The 22713-nt window shown below is 45.0% G+C and overlaps 2 protein-coding genes across 2 annotated transcripts; both read right to left on the bottom strand.

The window, feature by feature from the left end:
• Nucleotides 1-1321: 1321 nt before the first annotated feature.
• Nucleotides 1322-13711, bottom strand: LOC144889215 (E3 ubiquitin-protein ligase DZIP3-like). The gene is made up of 5 exons (XM_078769241.1): nt 13120-13711; nt 12903-13023; nt 12671-12793; nt 2903-2986; nt 1322-1656 (listed from the first exon to the last, which is right to left on the bottom strand). The coding sequence occupies exons 1-5, from the start codon at nt 13176-13178 to the stop codon at nt 1549-1551; spliced, it is 495 nt and encodes a 164-aa protein (XP_078625367.1). The 5' UTR covers nt 13179-13711; the 3' UTR covers nt 1322-1548.
• LOC144889213 (uncharacterized) lies at nt 13209-21371 on the bottom strand. The gene is made up of 6 exons (XM_078769239.1): nt 19338-21371; nt 17816-17891; nt 17588-17685; nt 16848-16935; nt 15690-15776; nt 13209-15029 (listed from the first exon to the last, which is right to left on the bottom strand). Exons 1-6 carry the CDS (start codon nt 19685-19687, stop codon nt 13209-13211), a joined length of 2520 nt encoding a protein of 839 aa, XP_078625365.1. The 5' UTR covers nt 19688-21371.
• Between the last annotated feature and the right edge of the window lie 1342 nt (nt 21372-22713).

Here is a 22713-nt window from a genome sequence, read left to right as displayed (position 1 = left end):
TGCCAGGCAGAAACGACGCATGGACGAACGCGCAGGTCTGCGCGAGTAAGTCCTGTTTCCCCCGCCAACGCGAGCGCAGTGCCGGCTGGACCCCCGGAGCCTTGGATTCCTGGTGAGACCCCACCCCGAGCTGATCAGAGCTAAGTGCACAATAAACCCACACATTTTTATTTTCTCGTTTATTCCCCAACTAGTTTATTCCCCTAAATTGTTGACCTTTTTGCCTATGTTGACCTCAAAAATAATTATAATTGATGGTTGAATTCACTGAACTGATATGCAAATGAATGAATGAATGAATGAATGATCGTTTTAAGGCCATTTTCCCCGCCAGAGCGGGGGTTAGCCTTGCGGGCCCCATGACAATCATGGTTCCATGTTTGAGGCAATGTTTTTATGGCCGGATGCCCTTCCTGGCGCCAACCCTTGGTCACACGCTTACGATGCGCAGGGATACGTTGTACCTATTCTAAACCGGGGTACACACCGGGATCATTCATCCCAGCAAGCTGGTACTCAATTTGCCGACCTCGGAAGGATGACAGGCTGAGTCAACCCCCTGGCGTTAATTCAGCGATCGACCGGGATTCGAACCCAGGATCCTAGGATCCCAAGCCGGCACCCTGACCGCTATGCCAACACCAGCCTAAACTGATATGCTGAACTGATATGCAAATCCTCTTCAAATTTCAAATCAATTGGATGAAAATGGATGATTTTAGAAATTTGACAAAGTTGTTGACCTTTGAATTATGTTGACCATTTGACCTCAAAATCAATAGGCCTCTTGCTTATGACCCACTCTACCATTTGGTAATAAGTTTCATGAAGTTTCGTGAAGATCAGATGAAAATTGTGACTTGTAGGCGATTGACATATCGATAAACAAAGTCAGACAATCACAGACCAGACCAACCAACACACAGTACTTGCAAATCTTCGATTTCGCAAGTAACAGATAGGGGTGAAAACGTAACCTCCATCCACCCACCTCCGCTGGGCAGAGGTAAAAATGGGTTCATGAAATGGAACTCTGTTACGTTTGGACATACAACAACAACACACAACATGCATTTTAAAGGCCATTTTCCCGACTAGAGCGGGGGTTTCCCCATGACAATCTTCTCCATTTTGCCCTATTTTCCGCATCTCTCCTTGTTAACCCCCTTGCCCGCATTTCTTCTTCCACCATCTTTAGCTAAGTCTTTCTCGGTCTTCCCCGTCCTCTACTTCCTTCTACATTCATTTCCATCACTCTTCACTTACGTTTGGACATACTGCAAGTATAATGATTTTTGAAAAATCGAGATTGTCTGCACAGTTTTATAGCATGGCAAAGGAAAGTTTATTCAAATGATATCTCCAATGCATAAACCAATGTAACAAAAGTATCAATGGATGCTCATTGCACAGTCGGACCCAAATAAAAGTAGAAACAAAAGAATCGTATGACTTTTCATCGAAATATCTCTTATTATTCCAGTAAAATCATTTTCAAGATAGAAAAATTGTTCGATTCAAGATTGAAACTTAATTATATTATTCACATCAGCTGTGACTACGTGGTGTAGGAAGTGATGGGAATTCTTCAGGCAGGAGCACATAATTCCTGCAGGTGGGGCAGGTCTTCTGCTCTTCAAGCCATTGTCGGATGCACTATTTCAAGCATTTGGTTGGGGGGGGGGGGGGGGGAGAGAGAGGGGAGAGAGAGAAAATATCAGAGGAAATTTGTGGAATGACAAATTAAGTGATTTATCTGTGAAAACTTCCATCTCAAAAATTCATACTTACATTTCCTAACTTTGACTTCATCTTAAAATTTGTAACTTAGAAAGTACAAGAAAATTCGTGACCGTGAACTTGTGACCTTGACCTTGGGGCGAAAATGAAAAATCGAGCTCCGTGGGGCTACACACATGACATTGGCCTAACCAAATACCGAAACCCCTGTCAGATTCCACCAACTCCCTCGGAGAAGATGTAGCTTGAACTCGATTACCCCCTAAAAAGACATCTTTTTCGGGCGGAGCGACGCCCACAATGGGCGCAATACGCCCACTCGAGGCAGGACACAACGAGATCATGATATCAACCTCCCACCCAAGTTTCATCAAGATCGAATGATATCATCGGGTAGTTATGCTGCGGACAGACAGACACACACCCATGACAAATATAATGGTCACTCTGTTTGATAACTCGTGAACCAAAAAAATGAGATGGAAACCATGTTTGTTTGCCATTATACACATTGTACATGCAGGTATCAAAAATTCCGTAATTTGGAGTTTTTTTGTTCTGATGAAAGTTTAATGCTTGAAATGTCAGCTGAACCTCATTTACCATGGTAATAAAACATTTACCACAGTCAGTATTCCACTGAACCCGACTTGGTTTCAATAATTGACCTTTGTAATTACTTGGAAATCTTCCTGCACAAGATTAATGTGGTCTCTTCCGATTAGAAATAAAATTAAGTACACCACACGTGTGAGAGGCAGGGTTACCAAGCATCCCTGTTTGCAAATATGGGGAAAAATGTCGGTCAGCTACTTTGAACATGAAAGCCCCAAGCTCTCACTGTCCTTCTCAGTATCAGCTGTCAAATTTCCCCAGTTTTCTTCTCTGGCCAACCCTCGGGGAGGTTGAATACCCATAAGCCCTTGGTTTCATTACCTATCACAACCTTGATTGAGTGGCCGAAATCTCCAAATTGGCCCCCAAGACTTGCTGATGCCTTGGCATTCTCAGCACAGCCAAGTCCATTTTATTCCCCTTTTAAACTGACAGTCTGTAAACCTATTTTCCTCTGCCATTTACCTCCTCCATGAGCCCAGACATCAACATGTAGAATAAAAAAAATAGGGACTGCCTTATTGAGGCAACTCAGATGCAAACTCACCTTGGTATGAAAACGATGATTGCATTCCAAAGTGGAGCAAGGGGCAGCAATTAATTCGTCACAACAGATGACGCATGGATTCTCCTGCAACAAACATTTTGCAGGTTATCCTTAATACCTTCTCATTAACCATATATAAAAAAGTAACTAACAGCAGCTGTTAGTCAGGAGATATATATATATATATAAAAAGAACTTTATTTTGCCAAGTGTAAAAACACTAGGAATATGTCGAGTTGGTCACACATACAATCACAATAAATCATACTCCTCAACAAAGTCAACTAAAATGCATCAGATGAATGTGAAATGAATATATATATATATTTTTTTGTATACAGAATCGAGGCTCGTGAAAGCTAACATTTATCACACAACCAAATCAAACAAACAAAATATATAAAAAGAGGGAGCGGTAGACAAGATGGGGAGAGAAGGGGAAGCACACAAACACAACATTTGAGAGCAGGGACATCGGGAGATGTGTGGGAGGGAGAGGGCTTGGGGGCAGTAGGCGTGGGAAGGGGGGGGGGGCGGTGGGAGAAGTATAAAACACAAGGACATCAAGGACTTCCAGGAAGGAAGTTGGTATTTCAAAAAAGTGGATTTGGGGTGAAATTAGCGGGGGTAGAAAAGATCAAGGTTTTGGATGGGGGAAGATAAGAGATGGTGGTGAACAGCTGTTTTAAAGACCTGGAGGGAGGAGTGGGATTCAAGAGAGTGAGGGAGTTTGTTCCAGAGGCAGGAGAAAAGAGGAATAAAGGAGTGAAGGTGAGCAGAGAGTCTTGATTTTGGCAGTTTAACCATAAGAGGGTTGCAGGCAGATCTTGTGCGACCTGTAGGAATATTTGGTGGACAGAGCCCAGAGAGAGCTGGGTGGCAAGGCCGGAGAGGAGTCGGTCGAAGACGGAAAGACCACCAACCTGCCTGCGGTGAGTGAGTGAAAGGCCCTTGGAGTTAGCTTCATCGCGGGAGATTCCAATGATTCTGAATGCTTTGGTTTAAACAGCGTGAAGACGAGCTAGGTGTGAGGCAGGAGCACCAGCCCAGAGGGGAGAGCAGTATTCCATTGAGCTGCGGATGAAAGCCTTGTATGTGGTGAGGAGCTCAGGTGTGCCAAAGGAAGGACTTCGCACGACGGAGGATGCCCAGTCGGCGACTGGCTTTGGAGGCCAGATTTGAAATGTGGTTTTCCCAGGAAAGATCATGGCAGATAGTGAGCCCAAAAGCTTGAGTGACAGGACTTCTTGGAGAGGATTATTCAGAAAGTGGATGGGAGGGTTGTCCAGTCGGTCTTTTCGAGAGACATCGTAAGAGTGTGAGATTTGTCCTGATTGAAAGACATGTTCCACTTGTTTGCCCAGTCTGTGATTTTGTCCAGGTCTGCAGAGAGAGGAGGCTGCAGAGTGCCGATCTGAGGGATGAGGAATGGAGCGACAGAGAGTAGAGTCATCAGCAAAGAGATAGAGAGGATTTTCAAGAGAGTCAGAGAGATCATTGATGAAGAGCAGAAAACGCACAGGGCCCAGAACACTGCCTTGGGGAACTCCAGCCTGAACAGGAAGAGGAGATGAGAGAAACCCATTCAGGGCCACACGTTGACTACGACTAGAGAGGAACTCCGCCAGCCATGCGTGGAGATTGCCATGGATACCAAAGGAGGAGAGTTTGGTGAGCAAAGCAGGGTGCCAGACCGTATCGAAGGCACGTGATATGTCAAGGGAGACAGCTCTAATTTCCTGTTTGGCATTGAGGACCTCCATCCATTGTTGAGAAAGCAGAAGCAGCATGTCCAGAGTAGAGTGACCAGGTCTGAAACCAAATTGATGATCAGAGATCAAGCCATTGGAGAAGAGGAAAGATTTCATATCCGAAGCAATGATGGATTCCATGACTTTGCTGATAATTGGGAGAAGGCTGATTGGTCTGTAGTTGCTAGGATATGTTTTTGCACATTTTTTGTGCAAAGTGGTGATGTTGGCTGATTTCCAAGCAGATGGCAGATGACCTTGAGCAAAAGAGAGGGTGAAGAGAACAGAGAAAGGGAGTGAAAGAGCGGAAGAACAGGATTTTAGGACCCGTGGGCTGATGCCGTCAGGTCCAGTTGCAGAATCAGAGTCGAGGGTTGACAGAAACTTTTCCACCTTGTCAGGAGGAAAGGACACAGAGTCCAGGAGCAGCTGGGTACGGTGGGTACAGAGAGGGATGGGTTTGGGACACAAGATTTAGAGGCAAACACAGAGTTGAGGCATTCAGCTTTTTCACGTGCGGAGTCAGCCGTGTAGCCGTTTGAGGTGAGGGAGGGGATGGAGGGGGAACAAACACCAGAAACAGATTTGACCAGACGCCACCAGGATTTGGAAGAGGGAGTCAGATAAGAGAGCTTGGTCTTGAGAACAGAGCGATATTGTTTCCTGGCTCTCCTGAGGGTGGACACACACTTGTTTCGGGCTTTGTGAAAGGAAATGAGATTTCCTTCCGTTGGATTTGCTTTCCAGGAGACGACGGCAAGTTGTTTCTGGGCAACAGCCTCACCACAAGATTCCATGTACCATGGACGGGAGGAAGGGTATGACAATTTAAAATAAACTCAAAGTTATCCCAACAATAAAACAATCACTCAAGATTCAATATCACAAGCACAACAAATTGTCAAAAATTGACAAATTAGAATGATCCAATCCCTCACGTTCACCCGATTTGGCCGGCACCTGAGTGATCTGTATCGCCTTCCAGATGGCAAAAGCTGAAACAGGACATTAGCTGGATGTGAGGCATCAGGAACTATCTTCTGCGATCTATCCACAGTTTTTATAAATTTAAGCCAAAGAAGGCAACTCACATCCAATAATCCTACCAGCGGTGCGCACAACCCCCTGGAACCAAAGTTTCTGTTGCTAGGTGCAGCTGCCATACCGCACACAGAGAAAAAGTCAAAACACTTTCTATAATGGCGAGATAAAACTGGATGATCATCCCCTGTGAAGGCCAAACTTCTTCAGCTGTCGCAGAAAGTAGAGGCGTTGCTGAGCTTTCCTGGTAATGACATCTGTGTTGTGGTCCACTTTAAACTACTGGAAATGGTTGCACCGAGGCGTTTAAAGCAGTCAACAATTTCAATAACTTCACCATTGATGATAATAGGGTCGACTGAACTTTTCGTCCAACAAAAGTCAAGAACCATCTCCTTAGTCTTTGTAGTATTCAGCTCGAGGTTGTTGTGTTTGCACCATTACATAAACCCATTAACTTCCTGAAGGTATTCTGAGTCATCAGAATTCACAATAATACCCTTGATGGTCGTGTCGTCGGCAAACTTCACGAGCTGCACAGACTCATGACGAGACACCCAATCATTGGTGAAAAGAGAATAGAGAAAAGGTGACAGCACGCACCCTTGTGGGGCATCAGTATTCAAGACAACAGTCTTGGACAACGTATTGTTAAATTTTACTGTTTGTGATCAGTTAAGGAGAAAATCCAGTCACAAAGTGAGGGAGGAAGGCCAAGGAGCAGGATTTTGTTACTAAAGGTTTCTGAGAGACAATGGTATTAAAAGCAGAACTAAAAATCAATAAAATGACTACAGGCATAACGATTTGAAAATTAAATATGCTGAAGAACAAAATGAAGAACTAAGGCAACAGCAACATCAACCAAACAATTTTCCCGATAGGCAAACTGAAGAGGATCAAGCTGACAGGTGGTGATAGACAAGGTGCTTGAGAACCAAATGGTCAAACACCTTCATCACCCCTGAGATGAGAGCCACGGGTCTATAATCGTTGAACGTTGTCACCTTCAACTTATTTGAGACGGGGATAAAAATAGAAGATTTGAAGCAAAGAGGCCACAAATAACTTTTGAGAATACAAGCGAAAACAGGAGAGCTGTCATGAACAATGCTCAAGATTTTCAGTAGAAACACCATCAAGGCCAGCTGCTTTTCAGCTATTCTGCTTCCTGAAAAATTTCCGATGGTAGAACTGCTTCTCAAGCTTCTGCCGACACTCAAATTTTGCCCTGTGAATCTTCTCCTGCGCATCATATTTAGCTTTCTTGTGCAGAACACATTCGTCACTCTTGTGTGCTGATTCCTTTGCTTTCAGCTTTTAGACTAGACGGATTTATGGAAAAAGGCCATGCATAAGCTTCTCGGTGCATTTTGGGGTAAAAGTTGGGAACCTCACTTTTAACATAATTAGGGTATGCTGAATTTGATTAACCCGGTTCCCAAGCCGAATTTTGTGTTTTTGACCTTCGAATTAGCATAAACAAAATGGCCACCAAATTGCCATTTTTGGACAATTTCTTTGAACGAGCATTTATATATCATGTATATACATGCAGCTCTATGTGGTAATCTAATCTAATCTTCATTCCAGTGCAGCCCACAGTTTTATAATACAAATGTTAATATATATACCTGTAGTATATATTTGAGGCTAATAAATGTTTCTTTTTAGTTGCAAGCGACGAAGGATCCAGTAGTTACCTTGAAGAGGCCTTCGTGGACCGACAAGACATCAAGACCAACCTCATCTCCATCTCATCTGCTCCATCATTTGAACACCTGGCTTTTAAACTCTCTGGTCACACACAGTCAGTCATGGCTGTTGTCTACCGCCCTCCCAAACCACACCCATCATTCCTGTCTGACTTCTCCTACTTTCTGACCCAGCTATGTTCCCTCTCCCCCTCAATCCTCCTCCTTGGTGATTTCAATATCCACATGGACTCCACTGACTCCACGCTAACCACTGACTTCACTGATTTACTCACCTGCTTTAACCTCACTCAACATGTCAACTTTCCTACCCATAACCGTGGTCACATTTTGGACCTTGTCTGCTCTACTGGACTAATTTTGCACCATCTCTCTGACTCCGACCTCACTCTCTCTGACCACCTAGCCATCACTCTGACCATCAACATCCCCACCCCAGCACCAAGGCATTATCGCACTATCAACTTCCGTAAGCTAAACGCTCTTTCACCTGCCTCATTCTCATCGACCCTCTCTGAAAAAATGTCCACTTCTCCCTTCGTTGACCTCCACACCCCTTCTGACCTCACTGACTACTACAACCACACTCTCTCCTCCTGCCTTGACCAACTTGCGCCTATAAAAACCAAAACAGTTTCTTTCACCCATTCTGCTCCCTGGTTTACCCCTGAACTCCGCCTGATGAAAACTCGTGCTCGCCAACTTGAAAAACTCCGCAATAAAACAGGTCTCACAGTTCACTCCCAGGCCTACAAGGACCACATACAACACTATAAAGATGCCCTCTCCCGCGCCCACTCCGCCTACTACTCTCAAATTATCCACTCTGGCTCCGGAAACCCAAAAGCACTCTTCTCTACAATAAACAAACTCCTCAGCCCCCTGAACACCACCACCCAGTCATTCACAATAGACAACTGCATCTCCTTCCTTTCATTCTTCCAACGCAAAATTGAAAACATCTACAACAGCTTGACCACCGCCGCACCCGCTCCCCCTCAAACCACCTGCCCCCCCTTATCCTGCCATCCCCTGTCTCAATTCTCCACAGTCTCCCCTACTGACCTCTCTGAACTCCTCATCGGAATGAAAACTGCCACCTGCACTCTTGACCCCATCCCCTCCAGCTTTGTCAAGGCCTCCCTTCCTGCTCTCTCTCCACTTATCATTGCAACAATAAACTCCTCCCTGTCTACAGGCATCGTCCCACCATCCCTCAAAATTGCTGCTGTTACCCCCATTCTGAAAAAACCTGGACTAAACCCTGACACCCTAAATAACTTCAGACCCATCTCCAACCTACCCTTTCTGTCAAAGGTTTTGGAACGCGCTGTAGCCACTCAACTCAAACATCACCTCTCTGCCAATAACCTGTATGAAACATTCCAATCCGGATTCCGCTCCAACCACAGTACTGAAACTGCTCTCCTCAAAATCACCAACGACCTTCTCCTCTCCTCTGACGCTGGCAACCTCAACATTCTCATCCTCCTCGACCTCAGCGCCGCCTTTGACACCATCGATCACACCATCCTCCTCACCCGACTTGAAACCACCTTTAACATTACCGGCACTGCCCTCTCTTGGATTAAATCATACCTCTCTGACAGACGTCAGTTCATCTCCATCAATAACTGCAAATCCCCCACTGCTCCCCTCCCCCAAGGTTCAGTTCTTGGCCCCCTCCTCTTCATCCTTTACCTGTCCCCCATCGGTCACTTAATCCGCCGTCATGGTCTCCAATTCCACTGCTTCGCCGATGACATCCAGCTTTTCATCTCCACCAAGTCCATCTCCACCGCCACCCACTCTATCCTGACAAACTGCATCACTGAAATAAAATCCTGGCTTCAAATCAACTTCCTCAAACTTAACTGTGATAAATCTGAAATAATCATCATTGGCCCAAAAACGCTCACCAAGTCCACCCATAACTTTGCCCTCAACATCGACGGTTTCCCAGTATCCACCTCCCCTCACATCCGGAATCTTGGCATCATCTTTGACCAAACCCTCTCCTTCGACAAATACACTAAACAGATCACAAAGACAGCCTTCTTTCACCTGAAAAACATCGCCCGTCTCCGTCCATCCCTCTCCTCCGTGGCTGCAGAAACCCTCATCCACGCCTTCATCACTTCCCGTCTGGACTACTGCAATAGCCTCCTTTATGGTTCACCCTCAACAATCACCAATAAACTCCAATACATTCAGAACTCCGCTGCCCGTCTACTCACCCATTCCCGGACCCGTGACCACATCACCCCCGTCCTTTACAAGCTTCACTGGCTCCCCATCTCCCAGAGAATCCAGTACAAAATCCTCCTCTTGACCTACAAAGCCCTCCATAACCTGGCCCCATCCTACCTGGCTGACCTCCTCTCCAGACACACTCCCACCCGCAACCTCCGCTCTGCTGTTACCAACCTCCTGACCCCCCCCCCCCCCCCCATCCGGACCAAATTTAGATCCTGGGGGGACAGGGCCTTCTCCATCGCTGCTCCCATCCTCTGGAACTCGCTACCTCACACCATCAGAGACTCCTCCTCACTCACCACATTCAAAACATCACTCAAGACCCACCTGTTCAACACTGCATTCAACATTTAACCCACAGCATCTAACCCCTGACTATCTCCTCTCCTTCTCCCTCCTTTGTGCTTTAAATATTTCCCTATTGATTCTTCTTTTTTTGCAATTGTCTTTATGTTTTGCTATGCATTATGTTTTGCACTCTGTCAAAGCGTCTTTGGGCTTCCTGAAAAGCGCTATATAAAATAAATGCATTATTATTATTATTATTATTCGTCTGTGGATTGCAGCTTGTGTATATTCTGCCAAACCCATAAAGCCAGAGTTCCTCTAAGTGAAGCAAGTTATCATGGACTCAGTACAGTAAGGACTGCTGCATGTTGCAGAAGGAAGCTAGGGGACTCGAAGAATATAGATTTGATTGATCGTCTTGAAGATGTGTTAGATTCTGCTGCAGCCGACAGCCGTAACTCTTGCGTGGCACAAAATGTGCTATGCTCACTTCACGGACAAGAGTAAAATTGGAACGCCTACAGAGGACTCGGGCAGAACATTTGAAGTAGGAAGCAAGTTGCAGGAGCAGTGGTGTCTCAGGTGGTGACATGCATTCATTGCGAAAAGGGGTGCAACCTGTCAACTGGAACTTATGCATTTTCTGTCAAACCACTGATATGAAGGCACGGCTGAGCTCAGTGATGACAAAACAAATGAGTGATCAAATTATTCAAGCTTCTCATCTTGACTACAAAGTCGGCATTCGCTTGGCTGGAGAGATTGACTGAATCGCAGCTGAAGTCAAATATCACTTGCCTCGTCTAAAAGCATTCACCAGATATGCCTCAAAAACAAAGCAGGAATCGGCCAATACAGACAGACCTTGCTATGACATGGCTATGTAAGGAGCTCCATCAAGCTGCATGTATATTCATGATATATAAATGCTTGTTCAAAGAAATTGTCCAAAAATGGCCATTTGGCGGCCATTTTTGTTTTGCTAATTAGAATGTCAAAAACTCAAAATTTGGCTTGGGAACCGGGTTAATATAATTCAGCATACCCTATTTATGTTAAAAAGTGAGATTCCCAACTTTTACCCAAAAATGCACCAAACATTCACATTTCCCAGAAATCCGTCTGGTCTATTTGCCTTAAGACCAATTTAAAATCATGGTTTGCCATTTGCCCATGATTTAATATTCTTGGTTGGAATGCAGAGGTCTTCACAAAAGTAAACATATGGCGTTTCTACATCCGAGTGCTCATATGCATGTCAAAACAGGCGCCAGCAAAAGAGGCCCAATCAGTACAATCAAAGCAACCTTGTAATTGTTGAATGGAATCCTGGTCGCTGTCAATCAATGTTAATCTGAAATTTAGTGGTTTTAAGCTTCTGTTGGTAAGACGGTATCAGGTCATGGAGTGGCCAGAAGATCATCAATTTGGGTTCAGACCAGGCCACTCTACTCTGGACAAGCTGCTTCTGCTGCCTCAACAATGGATGGAAGAAATCACAGCCCTCTCACTTGACACATCTCATTCCTTCGACACTGTCTGGCACCCCACCCTGCTCACCAAAGTCTCCTCTTACGGTATCCATGGAAATCTCCTCTCCTGTCGTAGTCAACGTGTGGCTCTTAATGCAATCCTCTCCTCTTCCTGTTCAGACTGAAGTTCCCCAAGGCAGTGTTCTGGGCCGTGTGATTTTTCTAATCTTCATCAATGATCTCGACAACTCCCTGGAAAATCCTCTCTATCTTTTTGCTGATGACTCCACCCACTGCTGCTCCATCTCTCATCCCTCAGATTGGCAGGCTGCAGCCTCTTCACTCTCTGCAGACCTGAATAAAATTACAAGCTGGTCAAACACGTGGAACATGTCTTTCAATCCTGACAAATCTCACACTCTGACCTTGTCTCTCCATCAAGACCTTCAGGAAAACCCTCCCATCTACTTTATCAACAATCCTCTCGAATAAGTTCTGTCACTCAAGATTTTGGGTCTCACTATCTGCATGATATTTCCTGGGAAAACTACATTTCCAAGCTGGCCTCCAAAGCCAGTCGCCGACTTGGCATCCTCTGTCCTGCGATCCCCGGGGTCTGACAGTATATACATATGCTGTCGGACCCCACTATTCGTGGGGGATACGTTCCTGGAAAGTGCCGCAAATTGCGAAACTGTGAATGGTGGGGCATTGTTTCAATGGAAAAAGGGGGGATTGGTTCCCGAATCATGAAAATCCGCGAATGTCAAGGTAAAATCCACGAATGCCAAGACAAATCCCGTGAATGTCAACGAATATCGCACAAATGTCGATGAAAATCCACGAACGCATGTCGTGCCATTGTTTCAATGGGGGGAAAGTGAGACAGCTAATCAAACTAATAGATACTGTCAGTGCGGAGTGTTTTAATTCTGCACAGTAACTCGCGGGGATGACGTATTATGCAGTTGATGGAATATCCAGTGAAGCTATTCACAGTGTGAACGGCAGGATATCCAGTGAAGCAATGTTCACCGTGTGAATGACTGGATATCATGTGAAGCTATTCACAGTGTGAATGACAGGATATCCCACGAAGCAATGTTTACTGTCTGTTGGGATATCCCACAAAGCATCCCGCGGAGCAATGTTTACCATGTGAACGGATCCTTATTATTTTGGTTATCCAAAATTCTTTGTCTGTTTAATGCCATCAAACTCCACTTCCTTCAACACTCATCTTACCTCAAATGCTGTCGTTGGAGAATTATTTATGAATCGTTGTACAGGCAGGGGTTTCCAAGGAGGAATTTGAACAGTCCGAGTAAATGGACCAGCAGCACTTGTGGGTGTGGCTGACCGCTGAGCCTGCAAATAAAACGACAGCTTTTCTTGGGCAAAGAAAGGGCTTCTAAAAATAAGCAACACTGAAATGATGAGATGTTAAAATACAATTTTAAATGACGAGTATTGTTACCTGAGAGCGGCAAGCATGGATAAGAGTAGCGGTGCGACGTAGAGTCTCATCCACAGACAAACCCGAAAGAGAGCCACCATTTTCAGTCTTCACAGCCATCACAAAACCTCTCAGCTCAGAACTGAGGGAGGAATATTAATTAGCCAAAAACAATGAGTGAACTCGAGAAGTAACATTAGATTGAGGAACAACTTCATAATAAAGTGGTTGGAATTACCGGGATAAATCTGGGAATCCTTCTTCCAGTTTTTCCATAAGACGTTTGAAGATGGCCATAGCTGTCTCTGCACCCTTTCCTGCAGCACTTTAAAAGGGCTGCTGTCGGTCCAAATATTGTTGGGATGAACTCTGCCCAACGGGACGATGGGAAAGCCATGCCTGTCCAGAAGAGCAGTCGGAAAGGCCAGGGATTTGTGCAGAGTTCTTCTGTGAAGACGAATGATCCTCCCTAGTCTTTGTGTTCTGGGAAAACTCCTCATGTTTTGAAGAATGCTGCATCGTAAAGGGCCGTCTTTGGGAGGGACATGCTGTTTCTGAAGAATGGCTCTGAATAAACGGTGGTGTGTGGTTGAAATATTGCACCATGTCAGATGCTCGAGATTTGGAAGGCAAAGTAGGTCCTTGAAGGTGTTTGGGGGAACCAGAGTGAACTGCTGTGGTATTGGTCACTTGCATTTGGGGGGATTGTTTGTAAGCAGGCAATGGGTTTTGCAACAGGGTGGAAGGCTGCTGGATGTTAAGTGGAAAATTGGAAAATCCGTGGATGTTAAGAGGTGCCTGTACGTGTGGGGGTGCCTGTACGTGTGGGGGTGCCTGCACGTGTGGGGGCGCCTGTATACGGGGGGGTGCCTGGGCGTGTGGGGGCGTCTGCGCGTGTGGGGGCGTCCGCGCATGTGGGGGCGTCCACGCGTGTGGGGGCGTCCGCGCGTGTGGGGGTGTCCGCGCGTGTGGGGGCGTCCGCGCGTGTGGGGGCGTCCGCGCGTGTGGGGGCGTCCACGCGTGTGGGGGCGTCCGCGCGTGTGGGGGCTTCCGCGAGTGTGGGGGCGTCTGCACGTGTGGGGGCGTCTGCGCGTGTGGGGGCGTCTGCGCGTGTGGGGGCGTCTGCGCGTGTGGGGGCGTCTGCGCGTGTGGGGGCGTCTGCGCATGTGGGGGTGTCTGTGCGTGTGGAAGCTCATACAGGTTCGGGGGTGCCTGCACGTTGGTGGATGCATGCACGTTGGGGAGCAGAATGTGAGGTGTCTGTGCCTGTGTTGGCAGTACAGGAGGGACCTGGGTGTTGCTCGGTGGGAAAGGAGGCATCTGAGACTTGTAAGGTAGAGTGGAAGACATTTGGGTGTTGGTGGTCACGTTAGAAGCGTTTTGGCTGTTGGTCGATAAGGCGGTTAATAACGTGTTTTTGAATGGGGAAGGAGGTTTCTGAGTGTCTAAAGTTGTGGTATATGGCAGTTTGCTTTTCACAGATTGTTGTGATTGATTGGTCGATGACTGGAATAGTGGTTGCTGAGTGTTATGTAAATTATATAACATTTGATTGTCAGAAGAAATTGCTTGAGGTATCTGAGCCTCAGAAAGGACAGTTATTGGTAAATGATTATTGTAATTGTGGGTTTGAGGAGGCTGTGCATCAGGAGTAAAGATGTATGACTCTTGGCTGTTTACAGATGTATGTTTTGAAGGTTGAGAAGGAAGAAAAAAGGAAGTAGGTGACTCATCACTGGGAAAAGTGCACGGTTTTGAAAAGACCTTTGGTTCTACGAAACCAGGTGGAACACTCTGAGCAGTGCTTAAAGTGTTTTGTATCAATGGAATTTCCTGGTTAGTCTTCTCCTGTGAGGGCACTTGATGATCAAAAGGCAAGGTTTGAGGAAGCAACCCATGAGCAGAGACACTTTGGAATGATGAAGTGTCTGAGTAAGGAATACGGCGTGTTTGGCTATCTCGGGATAGATTGCTAGATGATATGTTGCTCGGGGTTAAAGCGTATGGTGATGGTTGGTAATCGAACAATCTATGTGACGGCTGGTCATAAGGTGGTTTGTACATGGGAGATGCTCTCACTTGTGGAGGACTACAAAAAGAAAAAAGCTCGCTATGTGGGTTCGAAGAGCACTCAGTTTCTCTTATTGGCTGGGAGAAGCAAAGGGAGAAGGACATGGTTGGGTGTGAGGGTCAGGGAGGAGGAAAGAATACAGAAAGTTAGCATATTAGCTGAATGTTTAAAAACTTTATAATAGCAATACAATATGTACCAACAACAGTTGGTGAATGGCATTCAGAAATAGAGGTCTATACAAGTAAATGGATTTCACCAGCAGACTGGCAGGATAGCCGTGAGATGTGCACACTCCCCTTTGAGCTGTCTGTAGCCTGGGTTCACATCTCGACCCACATATAAACTGTAAAACCGGTGATTTACATGCATGGGGAGGCATCAATGTGTGTGCCATCCCTCAGATGATAGATCAACTGGCTGGCCAGTTTGCCAGCATGTTGGTGGACGTTTAAAATCACACGGTGTCCTTCCAAAAGAGTAGAGTAGGCGAGCTATCCCCAGTGCCATGGGCAAATTCCAAATTCCTGCTCTAACCCACAGGGGGCACTGCATATGAGGCACCACCATTACCCTGCAAGAACTGATGTGAACCCGCATTGGCATCATATCTCACGGGCATGTGCTCTATACGAATAACGACAACGATCTTTCAATAACAATCTCAAAGAATTGTATTCTAAGCTGTTTGACAGTACTGTCCCCTAGTTTAGAGGCAGGAAGAGTTATTGACATACCACCATGTTGCTTGAGGCCTCTATCGGTGGGAGATCACACAAAGGAGTCCCCCTCAATATCAGATCTTTTTGTTTATCATAGGCTTCCTGTAAAAAAAAAAAAAAACCATGAAAGGAAGAGGAAAGATTAGGTGCAAAAACAAAGATTACACACGTTCCAGCTTTTCTCCAGTCAGCCCAAAAATGTAAGAAGTAGGGGTACTGATGGAGTCGAGGCTCCGACTGCCTCAAAAAGACACACATCATCCAACCAATTATGGATCACATTCATGTGGCAGCAAGGGTAGTTGCTAATTTCATGTAAAGCACCAAATTAAATGTGGGACATGCTTCTTGTTGGGCGAGGCATTACGCCCCGAGGCCTGACATAAAATCTGTAAAAAGAATATCTCCACAATCATGTTGTGCGGACTACTCTCTTGTATTCATGTGTCAAGTTTCAGAACAACCAGCCGTGTGATAAGGGAGGAGCAGCAAAAATAGCTAAAAGTTACCAGATGGATGATCGGGTGGACAGACATCTGGACATCACAGCCGGGTGATAAGGGAGGAGTAGCAAAAATAGCTAAAAGTTACTGGACGGATGATCGGGTGGATAGACATCCGGACATCACAGCCCTTTTTACAAGTTCATCTCTTTGAGAATCGAGGTGAGATTACCTAAAAAGTAGGAGGGGGGCAATTTCAGTACTCCGCATGAAAAACGCTTCACCAGCTGTTTTTGCCAAGAGAAAAACTAAAAACGATTTTTGTTTGGGGGGTGGGGTGGACAAAAATAATTGAATGAACTTCGAAGTCGGTTTTGTTTTGCTTGTTTTTCTTTTCCGCTCCGAATACACTGTGCATTAAAACCAATTGTAATTCCGTCACTTAAAAAATAATGTTTCACCCACTTTGCTTTGGACCACATTCCACATCCATGTCAGCACATTCAAAGTGTCGACTGACTGCACAAATGCAAATAATCAGACGACTGGAACAGCAAGTGAACTGGCTAAGTTGTGTATTGCAGCCCAGCATGGGGTCATGATGGGGTGGTCTGCGACACAGGTTTGGGGGGCCATGGACTACAACGTAACACAAAAAAATAGTATGTCTGGAGAATATCAGCGCAACCTCTTTCAAACATCTAACCTCTCCTCTCCCTTTTTATTTTACCTCAATGAGCGTCATCTTGCTGTGCCTAGCAGCCATGTTAACATCTGAAGCACACCGGAGAGCTTGCAGCTTCGTTTCCATCTGTTCACTGCACACAGTTACATGATCAAATCTCAGTAGAATGATGGAACCTTAATAAACAAAAAAGCTTAAAGTAAAATCACTCAAAAGATGATATTCAAATCTCTGCCATTGAATCAATTGCAAATCGATCACACATAACAATTCTAAGACGGGAGTCTTTTTGGACACACAAACTTCGGACAAGGTTCCCTCATACTTTTTCCACATACAAGTACTTACTTTTTCCACATGCGAAATTTGCATTTATGTTTATTTAAATTATACAATGGACTACAAAATGTAAATGTTTCATGATATTTGTTATATTATATATATCACCTTTATCTATCAATATTGTTGAAATGAAGATCAAATAGCTGTATGTTGAAAAAGTCAAAACTTTACATGGGGTGTACTTACTTTTTCATGCGACTGTGTGTGTGTGTGTGTGTGTGTGTGTGTGTGTGTGTGTGTGTGTGTGTGTGTGTGTATATATATATATATGTATATATGTATATATATATATATATATATATATATATATATATATATATATATATATATATATATATATACATCACAGCAGTTATGATGTGAGAACGACCAGAACCCCAATAGTGATGGCATGACTATCTCTTTCTGATTGATATTGCATTTCTCTCCCTTATGGTGCTCACATAATAGCGTCCTCGTCTTCCTTCACAACAAATGGGGATCTCTTCTCTGGTATGACTTTACTGATGAGTAGAGTTTTCTGTAGCTGAATAACTTTCAACTGCAAAGTCAAAAAGAGGGAAATGAAAAAGTTTGTGTACTTTTCAGCTGCCTTCCTATCATGTTGGCACAGAACAGCTGGATTACACTGACACCACACCAAGTTTATTGGTGTGTCTGAAAGATCAAACCTCAGCATTTACTGCACGGTGCAATGAGTTTGAAAGAGCTTGATCCTTCTCCTCCAACTTCCTTTGATTTTCCAGGCTGGAAGTAACAATAGATTACAAGATAAATATGAATGATTGACACACACATTGCAAATAAAAAATTTAACATTACCCACTGGATTACAAAAATATCACGAAAAAAACGATGAAATTTCAGAAGCAGATTTGGATTTTTTTATTTTATTTTAATATTCATGATATTTAATTTCAGGACCTCAACATTTAGAGGACCTTAACATTTCAGGACCTATACATAATCTTATATTATGTTGTTATCACATACAGAAAATATTCCACAATGAAACTTCATGAGCTGTTGCCTTGTTTTGCTGCATGGAGTTATGAAATTTTGAGAGAAACAAACACCAAATGGCCCACCCCTTTACTGTTTCCCACAGCGTCCCGCCCCCTTTCAGCTTCCCCAGTGTCCCGCTCCCTATCAGCTTCCTGCCCAATTTTTGCTTCCCCAGTGACCCTACCCACATCATTTCTGCTTCCCATGCGTCCCGTCCCCTCTCTGCTTCCCCTGCGTCTCGCCACCTCTCTGCTTCCCCTGCGTCTCGCCACCTCTCTGCTTCCCCTGTGTCCCACCACCTCTCTGCTGCCCCTGCGTCCCGCCACCTCTCTGATTCCCCTGCGTCCCGCCACCTTTCTGCTTCCCCTGCGTCCCGCCACCTCTCTGCTTCCCGCCTCCCCTCTGCTTCCCCTGCGTCCGGCCCCCTCTCTGCTTCCCCTTTCTCCTGCTCTCTCTCTGCTTCCCCAGCATCCCATTTCCTGTCCTCTTCCCCAGCATCCCGCCCCCTCCACTCTCACCCACGTCACATTACACATCCTCCCGCTTCCACCTCTGCATGCTCTCCTGCCTCCCCTCTTTCCCACTGCCTGCCAACAGCAACTCTTCCCATCCTCCCATCCCTAACTTTGAGGTCATTGCTCCAATTGGACAGATCTCTCAATCTAAGCGACCACTGGTAAACCTGACATTATCAGCCTCACAGAATTTCACCTCCCACAGAATACCCCCGATTTTATCGGTGTCTCTCCCTGGGAATTGTGTTTTCCAGTAAGCAGGCCTGATCCCCGTTCCGGTGGCAGAGCTGCAGTTGATGTCAAGAACTCCATTTCCCACTGACCATGTAATAACCTTCCCCCTCATTACCCCCAGGAGTACCATAACCTTCCCCCTCATTACCCCCTGGAGTACCTTTGGCTGTGCTTGTAAGTCCTCTCATTTTATGTCATTGCCACAAATAATGTTGTAGAACTATTCTCTTAGGGGAGGCTGTGCCTCGTCAGGGGAGTGCGATGGATTATCTCAAATTGAACTAAAATGACACTTCAAGATCGCGACTTCAACAGATATGTCTCCGCCCACATTATTACATCATCATACACACTTGTACCAAGTTTGATTTAAATCCCTTCAGCTGTTCTCAAGTATCACATTTTTACCTGGCATAACCTCTGAACCTGTGTGCCGTACCTTTCAGCCAGCAGGTGATCAAACTTCATGTCATTCATGGATACTTTCTGTTCCAGGGATTCACAGCGAGATAAGAGAACCTGGGAGAAGGGGTTTAACCACAATGCATTTGAACCTGTATAAATGTGCCCTACTTCATCTTTGAAGAAATTCAACTTCAAAAAATAATTATTGAGCTTAAACAACCTGATAGGCCAAAATATTGTGCTTGGTTGAATTGACTTAGCAGTAAAGTATCCAAGAAGAGAACAAAACAGTAACGGACCATTTGGATGGCAAGAAATATGTTGCATCCTAATCTTTTCTAAATGACAAAAAGTGTCATGGAGAGTAAAAAATAAATACAACATGTAAAGAACATTTTTTTGTTATTTCTGGGTGGATTGATGCATTCGTTTCCATCCTAGGAAAACGTAGAATGACAAAACTGGTAAAAATTGATACAGTTATTCATCTATTCCGCAATTCTCAATCTCCAGAGTTGTTTTTGAATTTTTTAAATCGATATCAAGGGGCTGATGACAGAGGGAAAACTGCTAGGTAGATGAAGGCAGAGAACCCAGCAAGGACGAACAGACAATCAATATAATCAGTCGGGTGATGTATAAGATTGATTGAATAGCACCGAAGTTCCGGAAAATGTTTTTAACGATCTTTAATATCATTATTTTATTTCAATTGAAGTATACACATTAACACTGTGCGGGGTAACATGTATTATGAACTCTCTAGTTTATCGTATGTTGACTCAAATTGAGGGTATTGTGGAACGGAATATTCTTGATTATAGAAAAGATGTCACTTTATAAATACGTGGCTTTTAACACGAGTTATCTGGAGGGTCAGCAATCTCAAAAATGGAATATAGTCCACTTTGAAGCGAATATGGTTGGCAAGACCCAACATGCCAAAGAAGACAATACCCATCATGAGCAAGAGCAACCATGTTATTATTGCTTATGGCTATTATTGTCTGTCTACTTGAGAATACTGGTGACTTAAACAAAATGGATCAAAACAAAGCCGACAATCACAATGTGACAAGAAGTTGGGCAAACAGAAATTTAAGTGCTGTTCTAAATTCCACATTTCTCTATTATGGCATCTCTTGTACTTATATTTAACCAGATTTCTGTTTGAGGTTTCTTTCTTTTGGGATTTCCAAGGAACATGCCGATGTATAAATTCACTCGGGAATGAATGGAAGATGTCAAAACACACCAGAAAACCCTGTCTATAAATTCTTCCTCCCAATTTCTGGTTGTAAATTTTTTTTTCACAATGTCATCGTCAGCTTTGTTTTAATCCATTGTTTCACCAACACTGCAATAGATCCTGCCTGAAATCCTGTCTCAAGTAAAAAGACAGCACAATAACCTGCTTTCAAGATGACCGGAACATGCCATGCTGATGCCTTATCACAGGTGAGGCCAATAATGTTGAGCTTTACATTCTACAGACTTCAGGATAGACACACAGGAGAGAGCTGTACACAAATGAGCTATGGACAAAGGCTTGGTAGACCGTGTAAGTTCTGCTTTCTCAAAGATCAACTTGGAACAATAATGGATGCCCAGTCCACAAATGGCTTTGGAAGTCAGCTTTGCAATCTGGTTGGCCCATGAGACATCATGACCACAGGTGAGGTCCACAAGTTCAAAAGACTGAATCTTTTCCATTGACTGACAGTTTGACAATTCTTCGGAAACAACAGGTTGAGACCTAATTTGCCAAGACGAGACATGCTCCATTTGTTAAATCAACATCAAATCAATTCCAAATCATCAGTGATTCAACTGAGGTACTGCAAAAAAAGCAATGTGGAATCATCTGCAAGAAAAGAAAGAGGGTTTCCAGAACATTGCAAAAATCTATTTTATTGGTGGGGACCACTGGGCCGAAGATCCTGTACTGATGCACGCCAGCTTCCACTGGAAGAGGAGCAGATTCCATTGCAAGCAATGAATTTACTGTACAAGTTAAGGAAGTCATAAAGTCGAGTAGCCTTATGTGTCGCAGACAAGGAGCGTGACAAGCATAGCAGGATGTCACACTGTGATAGTAACCCCTTTGTTGAGGTTTAGGGACTCCAACAATTGCAGAAAAACAATTCCACAGAAGCAGCAGCATGTCAATAGTTGAGTGACCAGAACAGAATCCGAACTGCTGATCAGACGTAGTGGATTCCAAGGACAAGCTAATAATCTGAAGTGAGCTTGCAAGTGAACAATATGGGTGACCCGATCAAGATCAGGTTATTTAGGCTTTCGTAAAACATCAAGAAGATTGTAGCTGTTGTTTAGCCCCGGACAGTTCTCTTGAACAAGCCTGCAACACAGAGACAACCGATCAATTTCCCAGGAGCGACACAGAGATCCCCACATCCAAGATGGTGTACCCCCACCTTCACAATGTCAGGTCCATGACAGGGTTAGAAAGATAGAGACAAGAGGAAAAAGGTCGATCCATAGGGACCAGTCGGCACTCTAACCATGATCATACCGCACTGACGAATCTGGGGAGCAGGGAAGAAAGGGGAAGATTTGGCCCCCCACTTGCATTAGTGAGTATAACCACCGCGAAGAGGCGTCCGGAGAGTTGGTGAAGAAGATTGTTGTTCACAGATGTCACAAAAATTAACTCTCTAGAAGAGACACAGGGAGAGGAAGAGACACAGGGAGAGGAAGAGACACAGGGAGAGGAAGAGACACGGGGAGAGGAAGAGACACGGGGAGAAGAAGAGACACGGGGAGAGGAAGAGACATGGGGAGAGGAAGAGACACAGGGAGAGGAAGAGACACAGGGAGAGGAAGAGACACAGGGAGAGGAAGAGACACGGGGAGAGGAAGAGACACGGGAGAGGAAGAGACACAGGGAGAGGAAGAGAGACAGGGAGAGGAAGAGACACAGGGAGAGGAAGAGACACAGGGAGAGGGAGAGACACAGGGAGAGGGAGAGACAGATGGAGAGGAAGAGACACAGGGAGAGGAAGAGACACAGGGAGAGGAAGAGACACAGGGAGAGGAAGAGACACAGGGAGATGGAGAGGAAGAGACACAGGGAGAGGGAGAGACACAGGGAGAGGGAGAGACAGATGGAGAGGAAGAGACACAGGGAGAGGAAGAGACACAGGGAGAGGAAGAGACACAGGGAGAGGAAGAGACACAGGGAGAGGGAGAGACAGATGGAGAGGAAGAGACACAGGGAGAGGAAGAGACACAGGGAGAGGAAGAGACACAGGGAGAGGAAGAGACACAGGGAGAGGAAGAGACACAGGGAGAGGAAGAGACACAGGGAGAGGAAGAGACACAGGGAGAGGAAGAGACACAGGGAGAGGAAGAGACACAGGGAGAGGAAGAGACACAGGGAGAGGAAG

Source organism: Myxine glutinosa, unplaced genomic scaffold, assembly GCF_964187855.1.
Source record: "Myxine glutinosa unplaced genomic scaffold, kmMyxGlut1.1 SCAFFOLD_1763, whole genome shotgun sequence".
In the NCBI taxonomy this organism is placed as follows: Eukaryota; Metazoa; Chordata; class Myxini; order Myxiniformes; family Myxinidae; genus Myxine; species Myxine glutinosa.
This window is presented reverse-complemented; position numbering and strand designations above follow the sequence as displayed.

Coding starts and splice junctions, on each gene's coding strand:
- LOC144889215 (XM_078769241.1), bottom strand. CDS start 13,178: ATGGCCATCTTCAAACGTCTTATGGAAAAACTGGAAGAAGGATTCCCA. Junction 13,024..13,119: donor GGATTCCCAGATTTATCCCG/GTAATTCCAACC, acceptor TTCCTCCCTCAG/TTCTGAGCTGAGAGGTTTTG. Junction 2,987..12,670: donor CTCCAACGACAGCATTTGAG/GTAAGATGAGTG, acceptor TGTTTGTTGCAG/GAGAATCCATGCGTCATCTG.
- LOC144889213 (XM_078769239.1), bottom strand. CDS start 19,687: ATGTTGTATTTATTTTTTACTCTCCATGACACTTTTTGTCATTTAGAA. Junction 17,686..17,815: donor ACCGTGCAGTAAATGCTGAG/GTTTGATCTTTC, acceptor TTGACTTTGCAG/TTGAAAGTTATTCAGCTACA. Junction 15,777..16,847: donor GCAAGATGACGCTCATTGAG/GTAAAATAAAAA, acceptor TTTTTTTTACAG/GAAGCCTATGATAAACAAAA.